Source organism: Venturia canescens, chromosome 9 (assembly GCF_019457755.1).
Source record: "Venturia canescens isolate UGA chromosome 9, ASM1945775v1, whole genome shotgun sequence".
In the NCBI taxonomy this organism is placed as follows: Eukaryota; Metazoa; Arthropoda; class Insecta; order Hymenoptera; family Ichneumonidae; genus Venturia; species Venturia canescens.
Window position 1 is genome coordinate 8085010 of NC_057429.1, and position 23102 is coordinate 8108111.

Consider the following 23102-nt stretch of genomic DNA (forward strand, 5'->3'; position numbering starts at 1 on the left):
AATATAATTACGGATTTGTATTTCTTCTAAATATAATGTTTTTTTCACGATTTGTGAAAGCTTTTCTTAATTGTGTTGTTGAAATTATTTACAGTTGGTTTCACAATTTTTATTACATACCATTATATTTTTAATTTTTTTCATTCGTCATCCGATGTACTCGTCACATGCATTTATTTGACTACGTTTTGTTCATTTGAACACCAAACGTTTTTCATACATTACCAGGATTTAGCAGATTCATTTTTTTTATTCATTACGTTTGAAATGGTTTTTTTATAACCTTTAGTAATGAATTGCTCATTTGAAGCAAGTTTTAGAACTTTCTCAAGTTCCGGATACTTCCCGTAAGAATGAATTTTTCACGTTCTATTTGAATTTTTTTTTCCTTTACAAAATAATTCCAGATTTTTATTTTTTTTAATATAATGTTTTTTCATGATTTGTGAAAGCTTTTCTTAATTGTTTTATTCAAACACAGTTGGTTTCGTAATTTTTTTTACATACCATTATGTTAAAAATTTTGTTTATTCGTCATCCGATGTACTCGTCCCTTTTGCATTTATTTGACAACCTTTTGTTCCTTTGAACCAAATGTTTTTCATACATTACCAAGATTTAACAGATTCATTTTTTTTATTCATTACGTTTGAAATAGTTTTTTTTTATAACCTTTAGTAATGATTTTTATAACCTTTAGTAATGAATTGCTCATTATTGAAGCAAGTTTCCAGAGAATAGATCGAACAACTTCTTGAACAACTTCTTATAAATCATCGTGCATTTATTTTTTGGACTACACGAGTAACACGTCGGGTTTTACTCAGTCGAGGTTACATAAAACATAAATGTACTTGTCTCCAATTTTTTTACAGCACTCATGCTGTTTTCACGGTTTGATTTGACTACTTTTTGTGCACTGTGAACTTGAAAAAAATTCACAGGACATGTTACGACACAACTATTATCGTTAATTCATTTTTTTGTTCGTTCCAAGAAATACACATAACTATTCTTGGCATTTCTCGGCCAACTTCTTTTTTCGACCTTAGCATCATCAGCAAAAACCCATGACGTACCAGATCTTAACATGTTCGTATAATGCCCTTCAAATACTGTTCGATCATGATGGAAAATAGCACTATTGACTTTATATTTTTCGCCGCAAACAGTAACTACAGCGGATGGAATACCTTTAATACTAAACCAATCTTTAAAAGTTTCATAGTTTTTTCATCTATAGATAATATTAAAAGTTGAAGAATCAAAACGCCTTGAACAGTTGATAGCGAAGTTTTTGTTAAGAGTGTTCCCAATCCGCCATAAGCATTGCACTGATGTCCTTCAATCGGATTCCACTGAGACAAACTATGTTCGATTAATTCCTGTAAAGTAAAAGGTTTTTTAACACGCGGAAAGCTCAAAACTAGTATATTATTTGCTTGTTCATCTGTGGTGGTATATTGACAAGCTTTACATCGAACTTTAATAATCAATTTATGTTCTACAGCATTTCGAAGTAAATCAGATTTTTTGCAGATTCCCATGAAAAATTCAGAAACGTCGTGCTGTTTTTTTTTGAATAAACGATTCTCCTACATATTCTCTTACAACGCATGAACTCACTGATTTATTTCTTTCCACATAAGACCGAAGTAAAAGAGGTATACGATTTTCTTTCTCCTCCGAAGTCCTGAAAAATTCTTCCCTAAGAGGTTTGCAATTGAAAATACATTGTATAATAGAATTAGCATAACACGAAACACCATCCGTATTGGTTAATCCGTTAATAGACCAGGAGCTCATATTTTTCCATTCATTGGCGCTGATTGACACTCCATAACATTTTTGGATATAGCCCAAACAAAATCTGGAATTTTGGGAGCCCATTGTTTGGCAAACTTTATGAAAGCAAGATCTGTACGAAACTTCTGTCTGAGACGATTGTATTCCCTTATAGCTAACTCATCTGCTTTTACAGAATGGGGATCGAAATTGATTAAATGTAGTCCGTCTAAGGTAGTAACACGAGAAAGACCGACATAAGTCTGTCCACAAGTGAATATAGAATTTCCTGCATTATAATTATTACCTATCAGTGTATTCGGAAAAATTTTTAATTAATAAAATAGATTTTTAGTTTCCCTACCTTGGAAATTTTTTAAAAAATTCCCTGCCTCATTGAAAGAGAAAAATATATCAAATTACGGCTAATAAAAATTCCAGATAACGCGATATTGAAAATCCAACTTACGCAGAATTAGTTTTTTTGAAAAATCATTTTATTATACATTAAAGTTGTTTTAAGTACTATACAGCCAAACAAACATGCGCGCGCATATTTTATTTCCAACTTAAATTTTACTTTGTTCGATTAAAAATCATTAACACTTTCGAATAGTCTGTTATGCGGTTACAAATTCAGCGCCATTTTCTAAATTATCAAGAATTCCATCTACGCCCTCATAAATTTCTTCTCCAACCCCATTGACTCCTGAATTAACGAGTCAGAGCAAATTTCAAAATGGACCATATTTTTTACCAAAATACATTGAGCAAACTCGTTTCTGAAAAACACGATGAACCAAGCCACAAGTCCGTAACTTCTTATCAGCAACAACGAGGAAAACTGCAAAAAACGTAAATATATATATATATATAAGTGTTTCAAACCATGATTGTAATAATTTCCATCATCGACTAATTCATAGCGTTAAACTTGGATACTGACTTACCTTGAGAAACACTTGAATCAATGGTTGTGTCTTGGCAAGAGCAACACGAAAAATGACCAAGCAGTTTGGACGGAATTCTCACAGCGAAAATCCAGAAATATTTTTTTTTTTAACTGAAATAGAATACAATTAATCACATAATGATGACTTCGTTTCTCATTCAATTTGATAGAAAACTACAAAAAAATGCATATAAATATACCTGAATCGAAATTTCATTCTCTGTAGTATCGCACCTTCCAGAACTGAAAAGTTCTAACATATTCCCAACGAGTCTGACCCAAGAATCTCATTCCCAGTATCCACTCATTTGAAGCCCTTGGCTCAAGGAATACCTCCATATCAATCACTTGAGATCACGAAATCTGGACAATCAAGACTTTGAGCCATATATTTTCATGGAACGCTTGAGACTGTAAAACCGTGTTGACCAACCAAACTGAAGTCATGGAAAAAAATCACACCGTGTCCATTTGAATCAAAAGAGTTTTATCAGGAAACACCGCTTCCACTGTAATAAAAAAAAATTTTTATTGCAATTTCATCTTCATCTATACTATTAAACTGAACGAGTTCATAGGGCTTGTGGTTTATATTCTGATTGAGGATCAAATTTTGATACCTTTATCTCAGACAACAAAATTTTTGCTGGTCCGTAACAAATTCTGACACTTTAGGAACCTGTACGCTTGGACCATTGCGACAGTCTTCACAACCAAAAATGAAAAGGAACAGTAACAGACCGCTTCCACATTTCATTAGCACTGGAGATAAAAAATTCTGTAATCAGAAAATGACTATTATATTGAAAAATTATTCTACTTACTTAAAAGCATTGTCACCGGAGCCTGCAAGTATACTCACCCGCACTCTATCTTTTTTCATTTTCTTTGCGGATCCAAAAATTTTTGTTGATCCAAAAATTCAGAATACGGACCAACTCAAGAAATCTCTATCCGGAAGGAACCAAAATTTTATTTCGGTCTTCTGACTGGCAGTCTTCTGCGTATGAAACTTTAACTGTTGAAAACACAATCTTGGATTTCGACCTCTATTTCGCTTTTTTTCATCTTTACTTTTTTCACCATTTTCACTAAACATTGTCCTGCTTTTAAATAGTCGGTGAATAGTCGGTGAAAACTGTTACATTCGCGATCTTTCTTTTACATCACGGAAATATATAGATATATACTTGTACTACAGAGAACTGTCAAACGCGATCTTTATAACCTCATTCATTTAACAACACACCATACGTCATATCACGAAATATATATAAGTATATACTTGTATTATGGCACCAGAAAAAAAATATATAGGTATATAAAATGTATTATGGCACCAGATTTGTCACTAAAAAAAAACAAATAAACATCAAAAATGTGTGCGAAAATCCGACCCATTTTTTGATGCTATTAAAAAATAAATAATTAATATCTCTTCAACGCGTTAAGCTACAGAGTTCAAAGAGGTCGCGATCGAAAGAAAAAAAAAATAAAAAATACGTTAACTTATAATATTCTCTGGAATACTGTAGTTAATTAATTATTAAAGAAACAAATTTTGAAAATTTTCGAAAACAATTGGAAACGCTATCGCTCCGGTAAAGAGTCTCTGGCAGCAACTCGTCATGTCATGTTGTTATAAATGTACTTGTCTCAGAGTCGCTGCCGCGACTCTAGATCATCAGTTGCGTGATTATATATCATGTGTAATAATGTAGGTTATATATACGAGTGCCCTTTGATAGCTGTGTGATAATAACGAACCGGCCGGGGTTTGATGTTGTGCGGGACAAATGTAACAAACGTTCGCATAGTTAGTGAATAATATAAACTAGGGAAAAAAAGGTTGGGACAAGTCCATTGATGGTCCCTTGTTTGATGATATAGAAAAAAGATTCAGAACCAGGAAAAAAATTCTATAGAAATAATAAACGAAAAATTGTTAAGTTCAAAAAAATTCAACAAAAATAAAAAACAATCGAAAAAAATTCTGTAAAGAAAAATAAAAAATTTTCAAAAAAATTCATAAATATTGAACAAATTGAAAAATGTACTATCCAAGTTACATGCAATATAAAAATGTATGATATCAATTGGAGGACAAGTTTTTATTGATAATTTGGAATATTTATCGAACAAATCGGAAACTTTCATTGAAATATTGACGTTTTACGCATAGGAGCCACTAATCATTCATGTTAATTATTTTCAAGAGAAAAGTTCTTGAAAAAAAAGTCATAACGGAAGTTACGTGCAGTACTAAAATGTATTATATCAATTCGAGGCCAAGTATTTATCAGTTATTCGTAATATTATCTCCGGCGACAAATGAGCGTTGAGAATCCTCGTCGGGCTCAGAACGTTTTATCAAAATTACTAAAAAATTAATGGAAATAAAAAATCGCAGAATCTGTCTTTCGAATAATAAGAACGATGTCAAACCATTTCTTTTTAACCAGACCATATAAAAATCGTTGAAAATTCACATGAAGGTCATTCGTTACTTCAACAAGGTACAGACTTTAAAGAATCGATTCCCCTCCGACTTTCAGGATCCTCTGGTATTATTCACAACATTCAACTTCGATTGGATCGGTACAAATTATGTTCAAATACGTCTTAAACGTACTTGTCCGGCCCATCACTTTTTATTCAAATTGCTCATTCGAAAACAAATCAGGGCTGTTCTATAATCCCAAATATAATAAAATGGATAGAAATAAAAATAATATCTCCAAGTAATTTGAACTTGATTGTTCTCAGGTTCGTATAGCAATATCCACTTCTCATTTGCTTCAGGGAACACATACCATTCGATAAGAACCAATGGAAATGAGAAATAATCAGGCACATTACAAGAAATTTTCGAACCTATTCAGCCGTGCAATGATTTTTTTTCGATAGTCACGTACACATTTTGATAAATATCACTAGTCGAGTACGACACGTGGATTCCTGGAATTTGAAGAAAAATGATTTTGTTGTGAATTATGGAACATACAATATACATAGATTAATCAACTTCATCTTCCATTTTCTTTTCATTTTGACAAGAGCGATGTCAAGGAAAATTATTTTCTCGGGAATTACTGTTCCTTAATATTAACACATGCATTAACTTCGTTTTCGATTTTTTTTCGAATGAGCAATTTGAATAAAAAGTGATGGGCCGGACAAGTACGTTTAAGACGTATTTGAACATAATTTGTACCGATCCAATCGAAGTTGAATGTTATGAATAATACCAGAGGATCCTGAAAGTCGGAGGGGAATCGATTCTTTAAAGTCTGTACCTTGTTGAAGTAACGAATGACTTTCATGTGAATTTTCAACGATTTTTATATGGTCTGGTTAAAAAGAAATGGTTTGACATCGTTCTTATTATTCGAAAGAAAGATTCTGCGATTTTTTATTTCCATTAATATTTTAGTAATTTTGATAAAACGTTCTGAGCCCGACGAGGATTCTCAACGCTCATTTGTTGCCGGAGATAATATTACGAATAACTGATAAATACTTGGCCTCGAATTGATATAATACATTTTAGTACTGCACGTAACTTCCGTTATGACTTTTTTTTTCAAGAACTTTTCTCTTGAAAATAATTAACATGAATGATTAGTGGCTCCTATGCGTAAAACGTCAATATTTCAATGAAAGTTTCCGATTTGTTCGATAAATATTCCAAATTATCAATAAAAACTTGTCCTCCAATTGATATCATACATTTCTATACTGCATGTAACTTGGATAGTACATTTTTCAATTTGTTCAATATTTATGAATTTTTTTGAAAATTTTTTATTTTTCTTTACAGAATTTTTTTCGATTGTTTTTTATTTTTGTTGAATTTTTTTGAACTTAACAATTTTTCGTTTATTATTTCTATAGAATTTTTTTCCTGGTTCTGAATCTTTTTTCTATATCATCAAACAAGGGACCATCAATGGACTTGTCCCAACCTTTTTTTCCCTAGGGTTTCATTCATACGCAATCAATTCCAAGTTTTATTTCAATTACACCTGGTCTGCAATTCTAACGTTCCATGACCGATTCTATCGCATTTTTATTTACTCTCAAATCTTTTTAACTGGAAGAATAGTTTGATCTACAGCACGCTGAATTACTTTAAAATTTATCAAATATTTCATTCAGATGCAGTTAATTCAAAGTTTTATTTCATTTACACGGGGACTGAAATTCTAAGGCTCCATCACCGATTCTATTGCATTTTCATTTACTCTCAAATCTTTTTAACTGGAAGAATAGTTTAATCTACTGCACGCTGAATTACTTCAAAATTTATCAAATATTTCATTCATATGCAATCAATTCAAAGTTTTATTTCATTTACACGTGGACTGAAATTCTAACGTTCCATCACCGATTCTATCGCATTTTCATTCACCCTCAAATCTTTTTAACTGGAAAAATAGTTTGATCTACAGCACACTGAATTACTTCCAAATTTGTGAAATATTTCATTCATACGCAATCAATTTAAAGTTTTATTTTATTTTTACACGTGGACAAAAATTCTTACGCGCCATCACCGGTTTTATCTCATTTTCATTTCCTCTGAAATTTTTTTAACTGAAAGAATAATTTGATCATCAGCACCCTGAATTACTTCAAAATTAGTCAAATATTTCATTCATATGCAATTAATTGAAAGTTTTATTTCATTTACACGGGGACTGAAATTCTAACGTTCCATTCTCGATTCTATCGGATTTTTATTTACTCTCAAATCTTTTTAACTGGAAGAATAGTTTGATCTACGGCACGCTGAATTACTTCAAAATTTGTCAACTATTTCATTCATACGCATTCAATTTAAAGTTTTATTTTATTTACATTTGGACTGAAATTCTTACGCGCCATCACCGGTATCATCTCATTTTCACTTCTTATTAATTCTTTTTTCTTTGTTTTACCTTCATTTTAAAAGGCTTTTGGTCGCAATATATCGTTTGTGTAGGCTCACATGAATCCTCGTACTGCCAATATTATTTGAGAAGTCTTTTTTTCAATGGCGTCGGAACTTTTTTAAATAAATTCTTTCGTGCAAAGAGAACTTCTGGGTAGTTACGTATTCTTTCACTTGCTCAAAGCTACGCTCCTCGCTCAGTTAATGATGTCTGTAATAAAGATTTCGGAACAAAACTTTCCGTGCATTTCAATGAAAGGAAAATGAAGAATTCCATTTTTCAATTTCTTTCATTGGAATGTCGAGTGGCTTCTTATTCTCTTGTATTTGAATGTCGACAGCAGTCGATATGGACGAACCGAAGGCTTGTTTTTGACCAAAATTTTATTACAAATTTCAATCACGCTCAGTTAATCCCTGTTTTGATTATTTTAAAGGTATTTTCATGCTTTTAACGTTTCCTATTGAATAATTCAATATGTTCGCCCCACGGCAATTAGAACATAAATATTCAACACGTTCTGATTCCTTGGCATTTAATGATTGTGCCAATTTCGTATTTTCCTTTTTTTATGGAAAGCTCTCATCGAAGTGTCGAGTCTCCGATTCAACTGCTTCTTTTCTTTATTTTTTTTCAGATAATAGGCTGAAACGAAAACAAATCTTAAAAATTAATTTCAATATCATGTTTCGTATCTACCGATAATCTCAAAGTTTTGATTATCTTGATAATCTAAAAAGTTAATTCTTTCGCCACGCACACTGAGAAAAAAGTCCATGGTAGATTTTACTAAACTACCATAGTAAAGTGGGTTATAGAAAAAGTAGTTAAAACATATTGCTGAGATAACCATATTACTGTTATGCCGACTATAATTGCAACATCCAGTTGAACATACAATTTCAATGGTCTGTCTAACCATATACCATTTTAAAAACTGCTATGAAGTATTGTGAAAAGTTGAACATGCCAAATATTGTATGTGGAACAATATGAGCAAGTAGTTATTCCGATAAATAAATGGTGTACGATCGACAAAACATAGTTCACATGAACTTATTTTTTTATTAACAACTTTTTCACCATATACATAATACCAATTGATATTCGGCAAACGAGATTAACCAAAATATCTAATTATATATGATACTCTCAAAAAAATTACACAAAATTTTGTTTCTGATGAAGATCGGTATTTTTTACAGTTTCACTCTCCATACTGTAATAGAATTTCAACAGTTCGCTTGTTCTCGTTTACCATATCATATGGATTTTTCGCACATAAATAAAACGACACTTTAGTCCATGTTAATAGGTGAATGACACTCTAAAAATGTGACTTTTGGATGTTTACGTTAGGTAAGCATATCTTAAAATCATAGGAAAGTTGACGATGGACTATTGATAGATTTCGACACACCAGTTGTTACGTCTTTGCTATCGTTTCTGTATAATTAATACTATTTATGTGTCATGGACTACATATACTGTATTGTTTATATGGTAAACTATATACGAGGGCATACATTTGACTTAATTCTCGATTTATCATGGGTTAAGCAGTTTCAATCACGGAGTATGAGATTTTTGGAAGCGTTGAAACTCTTTTCCTGTTTGATAAATTCTATTATCGCAGGCAGTAATGTTCAAAATCAGTTTATGCATCTTCCGATAATGTAAGTTTAAAATGATCACAAAACATGGTGAGAAGTGCAATCCACACTCAATACGTGATACATAAAAATAAACAATGACGATGAATGTTACAGTAATGTGTAACATATGTCCATTGTAAAGGAGAATATAAGGTAAGTTAAAAATAATACTATCTACAATCAGAAGTATAATCTGAGGTCAAATGAGATACGTAAATAATAAAGGATCAATACTAAATTCAACAGTTATATCAAATATACGTATATTATAGAAATAAAACGTAAGCCAAAAATTAATGCAACGTATAGGTACGCATATCATCCACAGTGAAAATGTAATACAAAATACGTGGTATCGATGATAAATGTAACAACTGAAATCTAACTTAGTTTATAAGATAGATTCACACATGTTCTATGTTAGATTATACCGGATATACATTGTTTTAAAGAAATAAGTCTTGATCGTTTTTTTTTCATCGCACTGGCTTATCAAAAACTACGAATTGTTTATTTTTTACAAGGAAAATATAAGAACATGGTTCGGACACATGTACTGAGTCAAGAGTGACTAACTCCGTTGACTCAGTCTGATTGACCTCGTATGCTTGTAAATGATTGTTACGACGTACAGATGCAAATACAACCACCTTAAACATAAAATCGTTCAATTTCGGAGATGCCGCATTTTTTTTTTACGAATACGTCTGAAATTCGACCAAATTTGGGCAACCTGTCGTCTCGAAGAAAAATTGTGATGCCGGGTTTAAATTTCGAGTTGTTAACCGTGAGATGCTTAATTTTATTATAATTATCGATAGCACTATCAGGCCCTAGCGGGTTTTCATGATTCGACAATTCTTCGATGGGGCTATAGAAGCTAATTCTATTAGAGAAGAACTTATGCTTTGACATATGGTTGCAAAAGGATAATTGATGTTTTATCGCTATCGTCTTACAAAGATTAATCCGATTGCACGTAACATTGGCAGTTTTTTTACACAGCTGATGTTTCGCCTCAAACCGCATCGACCAAAGGTTATGCAATGGGCCGACTTCACGCATTATCCTTGGATAATGGAGCATAAGATGATTCTTTGGCTTTAATGTCTCGCCGTACAGTTTGATGAACAAAGAGTGATGCTGTTTAATCAAGCTTTCGAGTTCGATTACGGTTCTTTGCGAAACACGTGTCTGCAGACAAACACATACAATTTTTCTTAAAAGTACGTACACGCGCCAATGCTTATCATTTTCCGGAATTTTATCACCAACGAGAACCCCTAAATTTAGCATAAACGTTTTCATTTCAGCTGCACTCATTTTTATCATGCCTTGGAATATTTCTTTGTAAGACAACAACGGTGGAGAATTGTCAGATTCTGAGAACTTGAAATATTTGATTCGAGCGTTGAGATCGTTCAGGGTGAATTATTTTTTTTTGCCTATCACATACCGGAAAAGCAGTGCAATTCCGATTTTGCACGCCCCTCCTAACAAATCATGCATTATATCGGCCGAGGGATTTTCTGTTACGTGGAACTTCGTTACTTCATCCCAAATACATTTTTGTTTTACCCCAGTTTGTGATGAATTATTCGCCGCTAAATCTTCAATATAATTATTTTTGTTCCGTAGCAAATCTTTGTTTTCTGAACAACAGCATTTTGACGCAACATTCGACATTTTGCAGAATCGACAAAAATATCCTGCTGAAAAACTTTCTACGAACCCCAAAGTCGAATTCAGTGCCAAATTGTCCCCAAGAATTAATGCCAGCTTGAAAAATACTGTGATTTTGGAACCAGTAAGTTTATCAGTCAACTCGATACCGTTAACGGCAAGGTCATTTAAATCATCAATGAGCTGCTTATAAATAATCGCAAGGGGAAAGGTTTTCAAGTCTGCTGCGTGACAAAGATGGGCAAGGAAAATATTCGTTAATTTGGAGCAATGCTCTGGTGGAAGGCACGCAACAGAAAAATATGTCGCAGTCAGCTTGTGTATCCCAGCTCGAGAACCAAGAGAATTCCCAGTTTCGAAATCGTCTTGATACAGAAAAATTGGTAAAACAAACGTATCACCCTCAGGATTTTTGTTTTTCCAAAATTCGGATTGTACGATATTTTCGACTTCATGTTCCATCTCTTGGAGATATAAGAAATAAGCACGAATTCCGTTCAACACTTCCGGTGTGCTGATGAATGATGTCAACGTACTTTTTATCGGTACATATTGACCAAATATTTCTTTTGTAACGATATTACTGGATCGTCCACGAAACTCCATATTTCCTAGGTAGATTGACATTGGAACTACGTAGAATCCGGTCTTTTTCATATACATTAGTCTTTTATATTCGGTATTTAACGGCTCAAACAAATTTTGAAATTCTCGAAAGTACTGCCGAGCAAACAGTTGGTTTTCAAGAGAAACAGTTTAGATCATATTTTTTGCGAAATGGTCGAATTCTTTCCCATTTATGAAATCATGAAAAGTTTCAACAATTCGTTGCACTTGAACGCGTGATAAGGCCGCGTCAGCATAAAAATTCCAAACCAGAAGCGATGCTTTTCGTTGAAGTGCTTGTATGTTTTCACTTAATTTTTCTGGTACGGGGTGATCTTGTTCTGTACATTGGTTGTACATCGGGGCGGTCTTGCTCTCTGCAGTTGGCGTTTCATCTTCATCATTGTAATGGACAGTTTGTTGAACTTCGTTGGCCTCAACATTGATATTAAGACTTCGAATACGATCTAACCGTATTTCAGGTTCATTCAATTTTATACTCAAATCTTGAGTATGCGTCGATGCATGCTTGCGTATTGAATTTGCGTTCGAAAAAGACCAGTCACAAGAAGCCGTAGCACATTGTATGATCCAATCAAGAGACGCGGTAGCGGCTCGACGCCAAGTATTAAAAGGAAAATCAGCAGCGTGTAAAGAAAAAGCCAGCGCGAGACCTACCGCACTCTTATATACGCGAATATGCCGATTTTTGACGTCACAGAGTTTTCAAACGGCGCTTGCGGACAAACCATATTATTAAAAAATCTAAAAATTGGTGAGAATTTTTTTTCGATATTTCCCTTTCCATTGGTCTTTGTTGGAAGTAAATCCATTCAGCCATTCCCGAGATATGTCTCTTTAAAGAATTGAGACCGAACGCTTTACGATAAATTTCATTTCTTAGAGACAGAGAGGCGTAAGTTGAGCATGTTTACGTTCGGACTTACGGCCTTCGCAGGCCTGGTATACATTTCTCGGCTCTCCTGTCACACAGTACGCTAAACGCGGCTACCCCCTCTCTTGCGCGTCGCCGAGCGAGAGAGACAGAGAATGTGCGGACAGCGGGGGCAATACCAGCTCCTGGCTTACGCATAACTCATATTATTATATAATATATATTTTATTTATTAATAAATAATAAAATATATTATAATAAATATTTTATTATAATTAATGTATAATACAATATATATATTATATTATACAATATATAATATAATATAATAAAAGTATAATAAAATGAAAAAATATAATCATAAAAATAAAATTAAATAATAAATAATAAAAATAAAAAAATATAAAATCCTGGTCGACGCTGCTGGATTTTTCGAGTATGTCTAGGTCGACGACCCTATAGTATTTTATGTCCGGATATATTCCTCCATGGCTTTCGTCGTCTAGGTATGTTTTTTCATGGTTTTCGAGGTCTGGGTCGACGGCTCCTTAGTTTTCGATATCCAGGTATGTTTCTCCATGGTTTTCGTGGTCTCGGATAATTCCTCCATGGATTTCGATGTCTAGGTATATTCCTCCATGGTTTCTGATGTGAGAGTGTATTTCTCCATAGTTTTTAATGTCCAAGTGTATTTCTCTATTATTCTTGATGTCTAGGTATATTCCTCCATGGCTTTCGCGTTCGAGGTCGACGGCTCCACAGTTTTCGATATCCAGGTATGTTTCTCCATGGTTTTCGTGGTCTAAGTATGTTTCTTCATGGTTTTCGCGGTTGAGGTCGACGGCTCCACAGTTTTCGATGTCTAAGGTATGTTTCTCCATGGTTTTCGTGGTCTAGGATAATTTCTCCATGGGTTTCGATGTCTAGGTATATTCCTCCATGGTTTCTGATGTCCAGGTGTATTTCTCCATAGTTTCGGATATCCAGGTATATTTCTCCATAGTTTTTAACGCCTAGGTATATTCCTCCATGGTTTTGAATGTCCACGTGAATTTCTCCATATTTCTTGATATCTAGATATATTCCTCCATGGTTTTCGTGGACTAGGCATGTTTCTTCATGGTTTTCGCGGTCGAGGGCGACGGCTCCACAGTTTTCGATGTCCGAGTATGTTTCTCCATGGTTTTCGTGGTCTAGGATAATTCCTCCATGGGTTTTGCTGTCTAGGTATATTCCTCCATGGTTTTCAATGTCTAGTCATGTTTCTTCATGGTTTTCGTGGTCCAGGTAGATTCCTCCGTGGTTTTCGTGGTCCAGGTATATTCCTCCGTGGTTTTCGATGTATGGATATGTTTTTCCATGGTTTTCGATGTCCAGGTAGTTTCTCTCGGGTTTTCGTGGTCTAAGATAATTCCTCCATGGGTTTCGATGTCCAGGTATGTTCCTCCATGGTTTTCAATGTCTAGACATGTTTCTCCATGGTTTTCGTGGTCCAGGTATATTCCTCCATGATTTTCGATGTAAAGATATATTTGTCCATGGTTTTCGTGGTCTAGGTAGATTCCTTCATGGCTTTCGTGGTCTAGGTATGTTTCTTCATGGTTTTCGCTGTCGAGGTCAACGACTCCACAGTTTTTGAGGTCCAGGTATGTTTCTCTCGGGTTTTCGTGGTCTAGGATAATTCCTCCATAGGTTTCGATGTCTAGGTATATTCCTCCATGGTTTTCAATGTCTAGACATGTTTCTTCATGGTTTTCGTGGTGCAGGTATAGTCCTCCGTGGTTTTCGATGTATGGATATGTTTCTCCATGGTTTCCGTGGTCTAGGTGGATTCCTCCATGGTTTTCGTGGTCTAGGTAGATTGCTCTATGGTTTCGTGGTCTAGGTATGTTTCTTCATGGTTTTCGCAGTTGAGGTCGACGGCTCTACAGTTTTCCATGTCCAGGTATGTTTCTCTCGGATTTTCGTGGTCTAAGATAATTCCTCCATGGTTTTCGATGTCTAGGTATGTTCCTCCATCGTTTTCAATGTATGCATATGTTTCTCCATGGTTTTGGTGATCTAGATAGATTCCTCCAAGGTTTTCATGGTCTAGGTATATTTCTTCATGGTTTTCGCAGTCGAGGACGACGACTTCACAGTTTTTGATGTCCAGGTATGTTTCTCTCGGGTTTTCGTGGTCTAGGATAATTCCTCCATGGGTTTCGATGTCTAGGTATGTTCCTCCATGGTTTTCGTGGTCCAGGTATATTCCTCCATGGTTTTCGTGATCTAGGTAGATTCCTTCACGGTTTTCGTGGTCTAGGTATGTTTCTTCATGGTTTTCGCAGTCGAGGACGACGACTCCACAGTTTTTGATGTCCAGGTATGTTTCTCTCGGGTTTTCGTGGTCTAGGATAATTCCTCTATAGGTTTCGATGTCTAGGTATATTCCTCCATGCTTTTCAATATCTAGGCATGTTCCATCATGGTTTCCGTTGTTCAGGTATATTTCTCCATGGTTTTCGATGTTTGGATATGTTTCTCTATGGTTTTCGTGGTCTAGGTAGATTCCTCCATGGTTTTCGATGTCTACGTGGACAGCTCCATACTGTTCGTTTGCGGGGTATGCTTCTCCTTGGCTTTCGTCGGCTAAGTATGTTTCTACATAGTTTTCGATGTCCAGGTGTATTATTCCATCATTTTTTTTATGTCTAGGTATGTCCCTCCATGGTTTTCGTTTTTTTTCATGGTTTTAGTGCGCGAGGTCGCCGGCTTCATAGTTATCGATGTCTAGGTATGTTTCTCGATATTTTTCGTGGTCTAGGTTGACGGCTCAACAGTTTTCGATGGCTAGGTCTGTATTTACATAGTTTTTGTTCTCTAGGTATATTGTTCCATCATTTCCGTGATCTAGGTCGAAGGCTCTATAACTTTCGATGTCTAGGTATGTGTTCACAGAGTTTTCAATGTCTAGGTATATTCCTCCATGGTTTCGGATGTCCAGGTATATTTCTCCATAGTTTTCAATGTCTAGGTATGTTCCTTCATGATTTTCGTGGTCCAGGTATATTCCGCCATGGTTTTTGATGCTAAGTCAACAATTCCATACTTTTTGATGTCTGGATATGTTTCTCCATGGTTTTCATGGTCTAGGTCGTCGGCTCCATTGTTTTCGATGGCTACGTCGACAGCTTTATGGTTTTCGATGGCTAGGAATATTTCTTCATGGCTTTCGCCGTCTCGGTATGTTTTTCCACGCTTTTCGAGGTCTAGATCAACGGCTCGGCAGTTTTCAATGTCCAGGTATGTTTTCCCATTGTTTTCGTGGACTAGATCGACGACTTCATAGTTTTCATTATCCCGGTCGATAACTTCATAGTTTCCGATGTTGAGGTGAATTTGTCTATGGTTTCCGGTATGAAGGTCAACGGCTCCATAGTTTCCGATGGTGCAGTCAGTTTTTCTAAGGATGACTACGTTGACGACCGCATGGTTTTCGATGTCTAGATTGACGACTGCATGGTTTTCGATATCTTAGTCGATGGCTCTATTGTTTTCGATGTCTAGGTTGGCGACTATAGGGTTTTCGACGTCTAGGTGGATGCCTTCATATTTTTCAATATATATTCGACAATTTTATATTTTCCGATATTTAGGTAGACGGTGCAATGGTTTGCAATATATTTCCTCATAGTTATCGATATCTAGATCGGCGATTTAACAGTCTGCATTGAGAAAGCATGTTCTGACGTTATAGAAGACCATGAAAAAATATCACTGGACACAAATAACTATAAAGCTGTCGTCTTAGATATTAAATAGCATGGAAACGTTTCTTTGGACATTGCAAACCATTGACAGTATCCATGTCAACATGGAATCCATTGAAAGAGAAGAAGTAGAAGAAGATAGTTTCATAAATCAATTTTCCAAATAAACAAATGGAGCTTTCCAAAAAAAGGAATAGAAAATGAAAATATCATCCCATTGCATAGGAATTTCCCAATCTTTCATCAGAAAATTCGACATGCTGAATGGATAATCAAAATCGTCACCATTATTGCTTGTAAAAGGTTTCAACTCACATGAACATAACCGCACAGTTTTCGTCCATCTACATAGAAAAATTAGCTGTGTCGATTGCTTTTGCCACATAGAGAAAAGTACTCAACTTGAAACAAATCGTTTTAAAAATTTTCGTCGAAGACGAGGAATGTATTTTTTTTCTTAAGTAAATATTGTCACGCCTCTAAAAAATAAGTGAAATCAGAAAAAAAAATAATTGACAAAGTAAAAAAAGAACGCCAATTACTAAAAGGTCGCGACCGTAGTTTCCAATAATTTTGTATATTTGCATTATCAATAAAAAACTTCAAAATATAAAAAAAAATGAGATCGTTTTCTGAAGTTGACAAATACAGTGAATGAAATACGATTCCTATATAGTTGTCACGCTTCGCAAAAAGAAGTGAAATCAGTAAATATTAAAACTTCAAAAAGTAAAAAAGGCACGCCAAGTATTAATAGGTCGTGACCGTTGTTTTAAATGATTTTCTATATTCGCATTTTCAATAAATAAATTTAAAAAAATGTTTAACTGTGAAAAAATATGAGATCTATTGTAACATATACAGTGTATGAATTACGTTTCCTGTAGGAATTTTGAATTTTGGAAATAAAAAAAAATGAGATCATTTTCTAACGTAGCCAAGTACAGTGAATGAATTAAGGTTCTTGTGGAATTCATTCGTGTACACTTTTACCCCTAATCCCTCACTTATTCAGAAAAATTTTCCAGCAAACGTCACAGAGCAACAAAGGTTTCTCGAATGATTCTGCAATTATTAAGAGATTATCATCTGTTTTTATGCTAGCTCGGGTTATAAACTTAAAACAGTTTACGCGTACAAGTGCATGCATTGTATCTATAGCTAGCATAAAAACAGATGATAATCTCTTAATAATTGCAGAATCATTCGAGAAACCTTTGTTGCTCTGTGACGTTTGCTGGAAAATTTTTCTGAATAAGTGAGGGATTAGGGCTAAAAGTGTACACGAATGAATTCCACAAGAACCTTAATTCATTCACTGTACTTGGCTACGTTAGAAAATGTTCTCATTTTTTTTTATTTCCAAAATTCAAAATTCCTACAGGAAACGTAATTCATACACTGTATATGTTACAATAGATCTCATATTTTTTCACAGTTAAACATTTTTTTAAATTTATTTATTGAAAATGCGAATATAGAAAATCATTTAAAACAACGGTCACGACCTTTTAATACTTGGCGTGCCTTTTTTACTTTTTGAAGTTTTTCGATTTACCATGATAATACTTATGGTGAGCAGTGAATAATTTCAGCTCTAGTTTACTGGAGCAACGCCCACATTTGATCAACATGATGATGACACTAAAATATTATAAAATTAGTAGTAAAATATCATATTATTAATATTCGGATTGGAGTGTTGCATAAATATAATTTCTAGAACTCACAAACTTTGATATTATCAAAGCGTTAGAACGCTTGCGTCCGACAGCTTTGCTGCCTATTTTTGCATATCAATCTATGTCGGAGTATGATGATTCGCTCTCCCTGCACACGAACGGTTTACCGCATCAAAAAAAAAAAAAAAAACAGGTGCATAAGAAAACAAATCGAAAAAGCGAAAGATATAGCGATAAGAATAGCTTCATAACCTATTCTGCTAACCGTTTCGAGGTATATAGAGAATATTTTTCATACAATTTTGTATATAGTTGAAAATACAAAAAATATAAGAATGCGTTCTTTCTTTCTTAAATGGCCGTTTCTGACTTTGACCATTTTGTATCGTGATAATTAAATATTTTACAATACGAAATGGTATAAGAAACAGTAATGAATGGTAGTGAAAATATACTAAAAAAATCATTTTTTGTTTTTTTTTCGCTACTACTCATATAATAAGTTTTCGCTACTACTCATGATGTTCCTTCTACTATCTCGCGTGATAATCAAAACGTTCCCGAAATATAGAAATACTTCTTTGTCCCCGCATTCGTGCACGTGCCTGTTTAGCGGTAAGCAATCAGTTCGCCGCATCAAAACATGTTCAGTTTGTTTATCAACTTTGTTCGCAACGCCTATATGAGCAGAACGCTACTTCGATTCGTCGAAAAAGAAGAAGAGCGGGGGAAGCTCCTTCAAGATAGTGGAAGAAACGAGATTGACAAAGTGCTTTAGTACTGTTGCTTCGTGTTTATTGTACAGACGGTGAAGAACAGTGATTCGAGCGATCGGGATAGACAATTTATTCAGTTATTACGATTTTCAGTGATACTCTTCAAGATATTATTTAGTGATTACGAATTTGTAGTGCCTGATCAATTTCGAAAAAACACGAAATAGAAAGGATAACCGATATTTTATATGAAAAAATACGACATGAACCCCACAAATGAAGCAGAGGAGCCAAATTCCACCAATTTCGACGCCGAGAAACTTCAGAGCTGGGGACTCGCTAACTACATCAAAGTATTTACAGGTAAAATTTTTAATTATCGATACTCGTTTACATAAAAATCTGTTCGAACTCTTTTCTGTTTCCAAAAATATGGGCTTTTTTTTCTTCTAACTTGTGTTAATCTTTCATATTTCACAACGGTTTAAATACAGTCAGTTTGCTTTTCTGCTGTTACGTGTATTTTTTTATGCAGTTATACGTTCAATAGCTTTTTTGTTATAATAAATAATGAAATATAAAATTAAATAAATAATTAAAGTTATAGCGACGATTTTTTTATTCATACCAGTGCAAGTCTAACGTAATCAACGTAATTTTTCTTTCTACTATCTTGCATAGTAATGGAAACCTTCATAAGATATTTAAATAATTCTTCGGGCTCAAATTGTTTCTGCGCGTGTAGCGAGAATCTCGTACGAGGGCGAATTCGATTTCAATGTTGAATATTTTTAAACAGAGAAAGGAACATTTTTTTTTTTAATTCAGAACAAGAGATTGATAAAGAGGCGTTTCTCACTATGGATGCTGACATGGCGAAGGAATTGATTCCGATCCTCGGGCAACGAATCAAACTTTTCAACAATCGAGCGCTGTATATTCAGAGCCAAACCCCAAACAAAGTGGTAAGTTCAATATTCTCAATGATTCAAGCAACAAAAAGGAATATCAGTTTTATTCATAATTTTTAAATTATTTTCCAGAACGATACCGTGGAATCCTCGGGCGCAGACACAGAGGTTTCTGTTCCAGAAACGTCGAGTTCCGTTGGTGCAGCATCCGTCGAAAGTTTGATGGCATGCCCTGATGAGTCTAACTGCGTCGATAATGGCGAGGTATCAAATTTTTATCCTTTTTCTTCCAGTTGCTCAAAAAAAAATAGTGTAGACAAAAAATAATCCACTTGTTTTTACAGGAACTGAAAAAACTACTGCAGCAAAATCCAAGGGGGATCGCGATTCTCAATTCGCAACAGGTCTGCGATCGCGATCGCCGAAAAATATGCGAAATTATTGTTGATCATCTCCTCATGTTCAAGAGACTATTTTTCAAGAGAATATTTTCGAATTTTCAATTCAAATTCGTATTTGATAATAAATTTGATTTAATAAATTTAATTTAAACTGATGACGTTTTGTTTACAGGCTCGCATCGTCGGATTGGCAATTTTGGGCGCATGAAATATGCGTTCTTTTCAAAAACGAATAGCCGGGAAAGTATTTCACTTCATACCACTCGAAACCAAAACGATTGGCAAGTGGAAAATTATGGAACCAATATTGTAATTCCAAGCGATATCTGAAGAAAACAAAATTGATTGACTCGACTTCACAAACGGAGGATACAACGATTCCTTTGGAAATCACCCAGAAATTAGAAAAATTAAGAGCTATGGGTCCTCAAGATCCTGAGTTAAAAAACCTCTGGCAGGCAACAAGCAATCACCGCAGGAACCTCGGAACCGTGGACGAGTACTTTCTGTTTTATCCTATTTTAGGATCGTCCATGGGAATCTCTTTGGTAAAATATAGCACGCAATCACAAGAATACTTGCAGCTTGAATTATTTCCATGTAAAATTTTATATGTACCTATTATTTTCAGCTTTGCCTGGATTTCGAAGCGAGGAAGTGGGTTACAGATCCACACGTCTTTCTCAAAACTTGGAACAATGTGGCACAAAAAATATTGGCTTTCGCCAAGACCAAAAACATCGGCCAAGAACTTTTGATCGGTAAGATATTGCCATTTTTTGTAAATAATGTTTACAATGAATTGTACTTTATTTTTTAATTCTACAATTATTTTTTTCTAATTCATATCTTTACATTCCTTTTTTTTCAGAGCAAGCGATCCCGGCGACTTTAGAGTTACTAACTCTTCTTTATCTCTTCAGAACCAATCGAATTCCGACAAAGCCTGGAACGAGATGGCGGCATTCGCAGGTGGAAGTTGCAGAGAGTTTTGTCATGCAAATTGAGGTTAATATAATTTTCAAGCGTCTGACTAATTTAGATTTTTTTTCATAACTGTGCTGTATGCAATCAATTTCTAGAAAAATTTTACGAAGGATGATAAGTTCATTTAACGAAATATCTGATTCTTTCAGAATTCTGGAGAGCTTGACAGCCAACTGGAAAAACGGCGCACAAAACTCCTCAAATATGGGTTGACGCTACAGCCATTCGTCGTAATAATCGGATCGAAAACGAGTTTTTCGTCTGTACTTGTAATTGTAAACGACGCCAAGTATGAGTGCTCGAATTTGATGGCAGCGGTCGACTGCTGCTTTAAAATAACCTGGGCGTTATCCACAAAGTACCAGATGGAATCAGAAATCATTTGGAAGTTTTTGGAAAAATACGTCTACGACATCAAAAGTGATGAAGTCTCCGACAAAATTTTTCTCTCCGTAGACGCTTTGTGGTCCGATAATCAAACCTAAATTTATGGGTTTAAATCAGGTACCGAAATAAGTGTGCTACCGTACGGCAAATACAATTTATTTCTGAATATTACTTCTGATATTACTATTAATGCGTCAATTATTTTGAATAAAGATTTATAAAAAACAATTTCATGCAATACGATATTGTATATTATTTCGTACATTAGAAAACCCTACTCCTTACTATAAATATATATTGTAATTTACAGTACACAGTCGAAAAACGAATATTTAATATGTTTGAAGTTCAATAATTATATGCTACAGTGAATCCTCACTTTATTGTCATAATTATGGTGTTTGGTAATACCCATAACTATAAACGCGTGTTAGAAATAAATATCTCATGGAAGCTAACCATCCCAAATGACATATTACCAATGAAAGAGTCTTATGTGCTTTTCAATTACGGATGCAATACTCTTATTACGTTGCACTATGGTCAGCTATGTTGAATGTAATTGGCTCCCGAAAAATGTTCACTCGTAAATTTTACTTGAAAAATATAGTATACTTGACATAGCGTTAATGCTAGTTCCATAAAAATAACGCAGAAATTAACGTCTAGTTTGATTTTTATTTGAATGAGCAATTTGAATGAAAAGTGATGGGCCGGACAAGTACTTTTAGCACATATTTAAACGTAATTTGTACCGATACGAAATCAACGTCGAATATTGTGAATACCAGGGGATCCTGAAAGTCTGAGAAGAATCGATTTTCTTCTAAGTAAGTCTCTGCCACCATAGAGTAACAAATGACTTTTACCTTCGATGCGATTTTTTTTTGGATTTGAACGTTTCTCAGAACAATTTCATATTGTGAAAAATTATGTATTATATACTAATAAAATACTTATCCTCCGATTGATGCCATAAATTGTAGTGCTGCATATAACTCAGATGGTAACTTTTTTGATTCACTGGAACTTTCTCAAGTTCCGGGTGCTTCCCGTAAGAATGAATTTCTCACGTCCTATTTGAATTTTTTTTTCCTTTACAATATAATTACAGATTTGTATTTTTTTTAATATAATATTTTTTCATGATTTGTGAAAGCTTTTCTTAATTGTTTTGTTGAAATTATTTACAGTTGGTTTCGTAATTTTTTTTACATACCATTATGTTTTGAATTTTTTTCACTCGTCATCCGATGTACTCGTCACTTTTGCATTTATTTGACCACGTTTTGTTCCTTTGAACCAAACGTTTTTCACGCATTACCATGATTTAACAGATTCAATTTTTTATTCATTGCGTTTGAAATGGTTTTTTTTTATAACCTTTAGTAATGAATTGCTCATTTGAAGCAAGTTTCGAGAGAACAGATCGAACAACTTCTTATAAATCATCGTGCATTCGTGTTTTGAACTACATGAGTGTCACATAGGGTTTCACTGAGACTACTGTCCAGGTGACATCAAACATAAATGTACTTGTCTCCAATTTTTTAACAGCATTCGTGCTGTTACTTATGGTTTGATTTGACTACTTTTTGTGCACTGTGAACTTGAAAAAATTTTACAGGATATTGGAAAATCAAATTCTTCATGTTAGGGCACAATATAGATGACATTCTGTTATTGTTAATTCATTTTTTGTTCGTACCAAGAAATGCACACTACATGTATGAGTATCATATATGTAGGGTTTATT

At 34.3% G+C, this 23102-nt stretch overlaps 1 protein-coding gene across 2 annotated transcripts; it reads left to right on the top strand.

Annotated features, from left to right (window-relative positions):
- The first annotated feature begins 18852 nt into the window (after positions 1–18852).
- Positions 18853–21532, top strand: LOC122415918 (uncharacterized). 2 transcript variants are annotated; one of them, XM_043428515.1, is made up of 8 exons: positions 18853–19023; positions 19489–19625; positions 19704–19835; positions 19916–19975; positions 20145–20520; positions 20604–20733; positions 20844–20980; positions 21109–21532. In XM_043428515.1, exons 1-5 carry the CDS (start codon positions 18909–18911, stop codon positions 20178–20180), a joined length of 480 nt encoding a protein of 159 aa, XP_043284450.1. In that variant the 5' UTR covers positions 18853–18908; the 3' UTR covers positions 20181–20520; positions 20604–20733; positions 20844–20980; positions 21109–21532. The 2 variants fall into 2 exon arrangements, with proteins under 2 accessions (XP_043284450.1, XP_043284449.1); XM_043428514.1 differs by lacking the exon at positions 18853–19023 and having other exon boundaries at positions 19395–19625; positions 19916–20520.
- The last annotated feature ends 1570 nt before the right edge of the window (positions 21533–23102 follow it).

Coding starts and splice junctions, on each gene's coding strand:
- LOC122415918 (XM_043428514.1), top strand. CDS start 20,392: ATGGGTCCTCAAGATCCTGAGTTAAAAAACCTCTGGCAGGCAACAAGC. Junction 20,521..20,603: donor CGTCCATGGGAATCTCTTTG/GTAAAATATAGC, acceptor TATTATTTTCAG/CTTTGCCTGGATTTCGAAGC. Junction 20,981..21,108: donor GTTTTGTCATGCAAATTGAG/GTTAATATAATT, acceptor TGATTCTTTCAG/AATTCTGGAGAGCTTGACAG.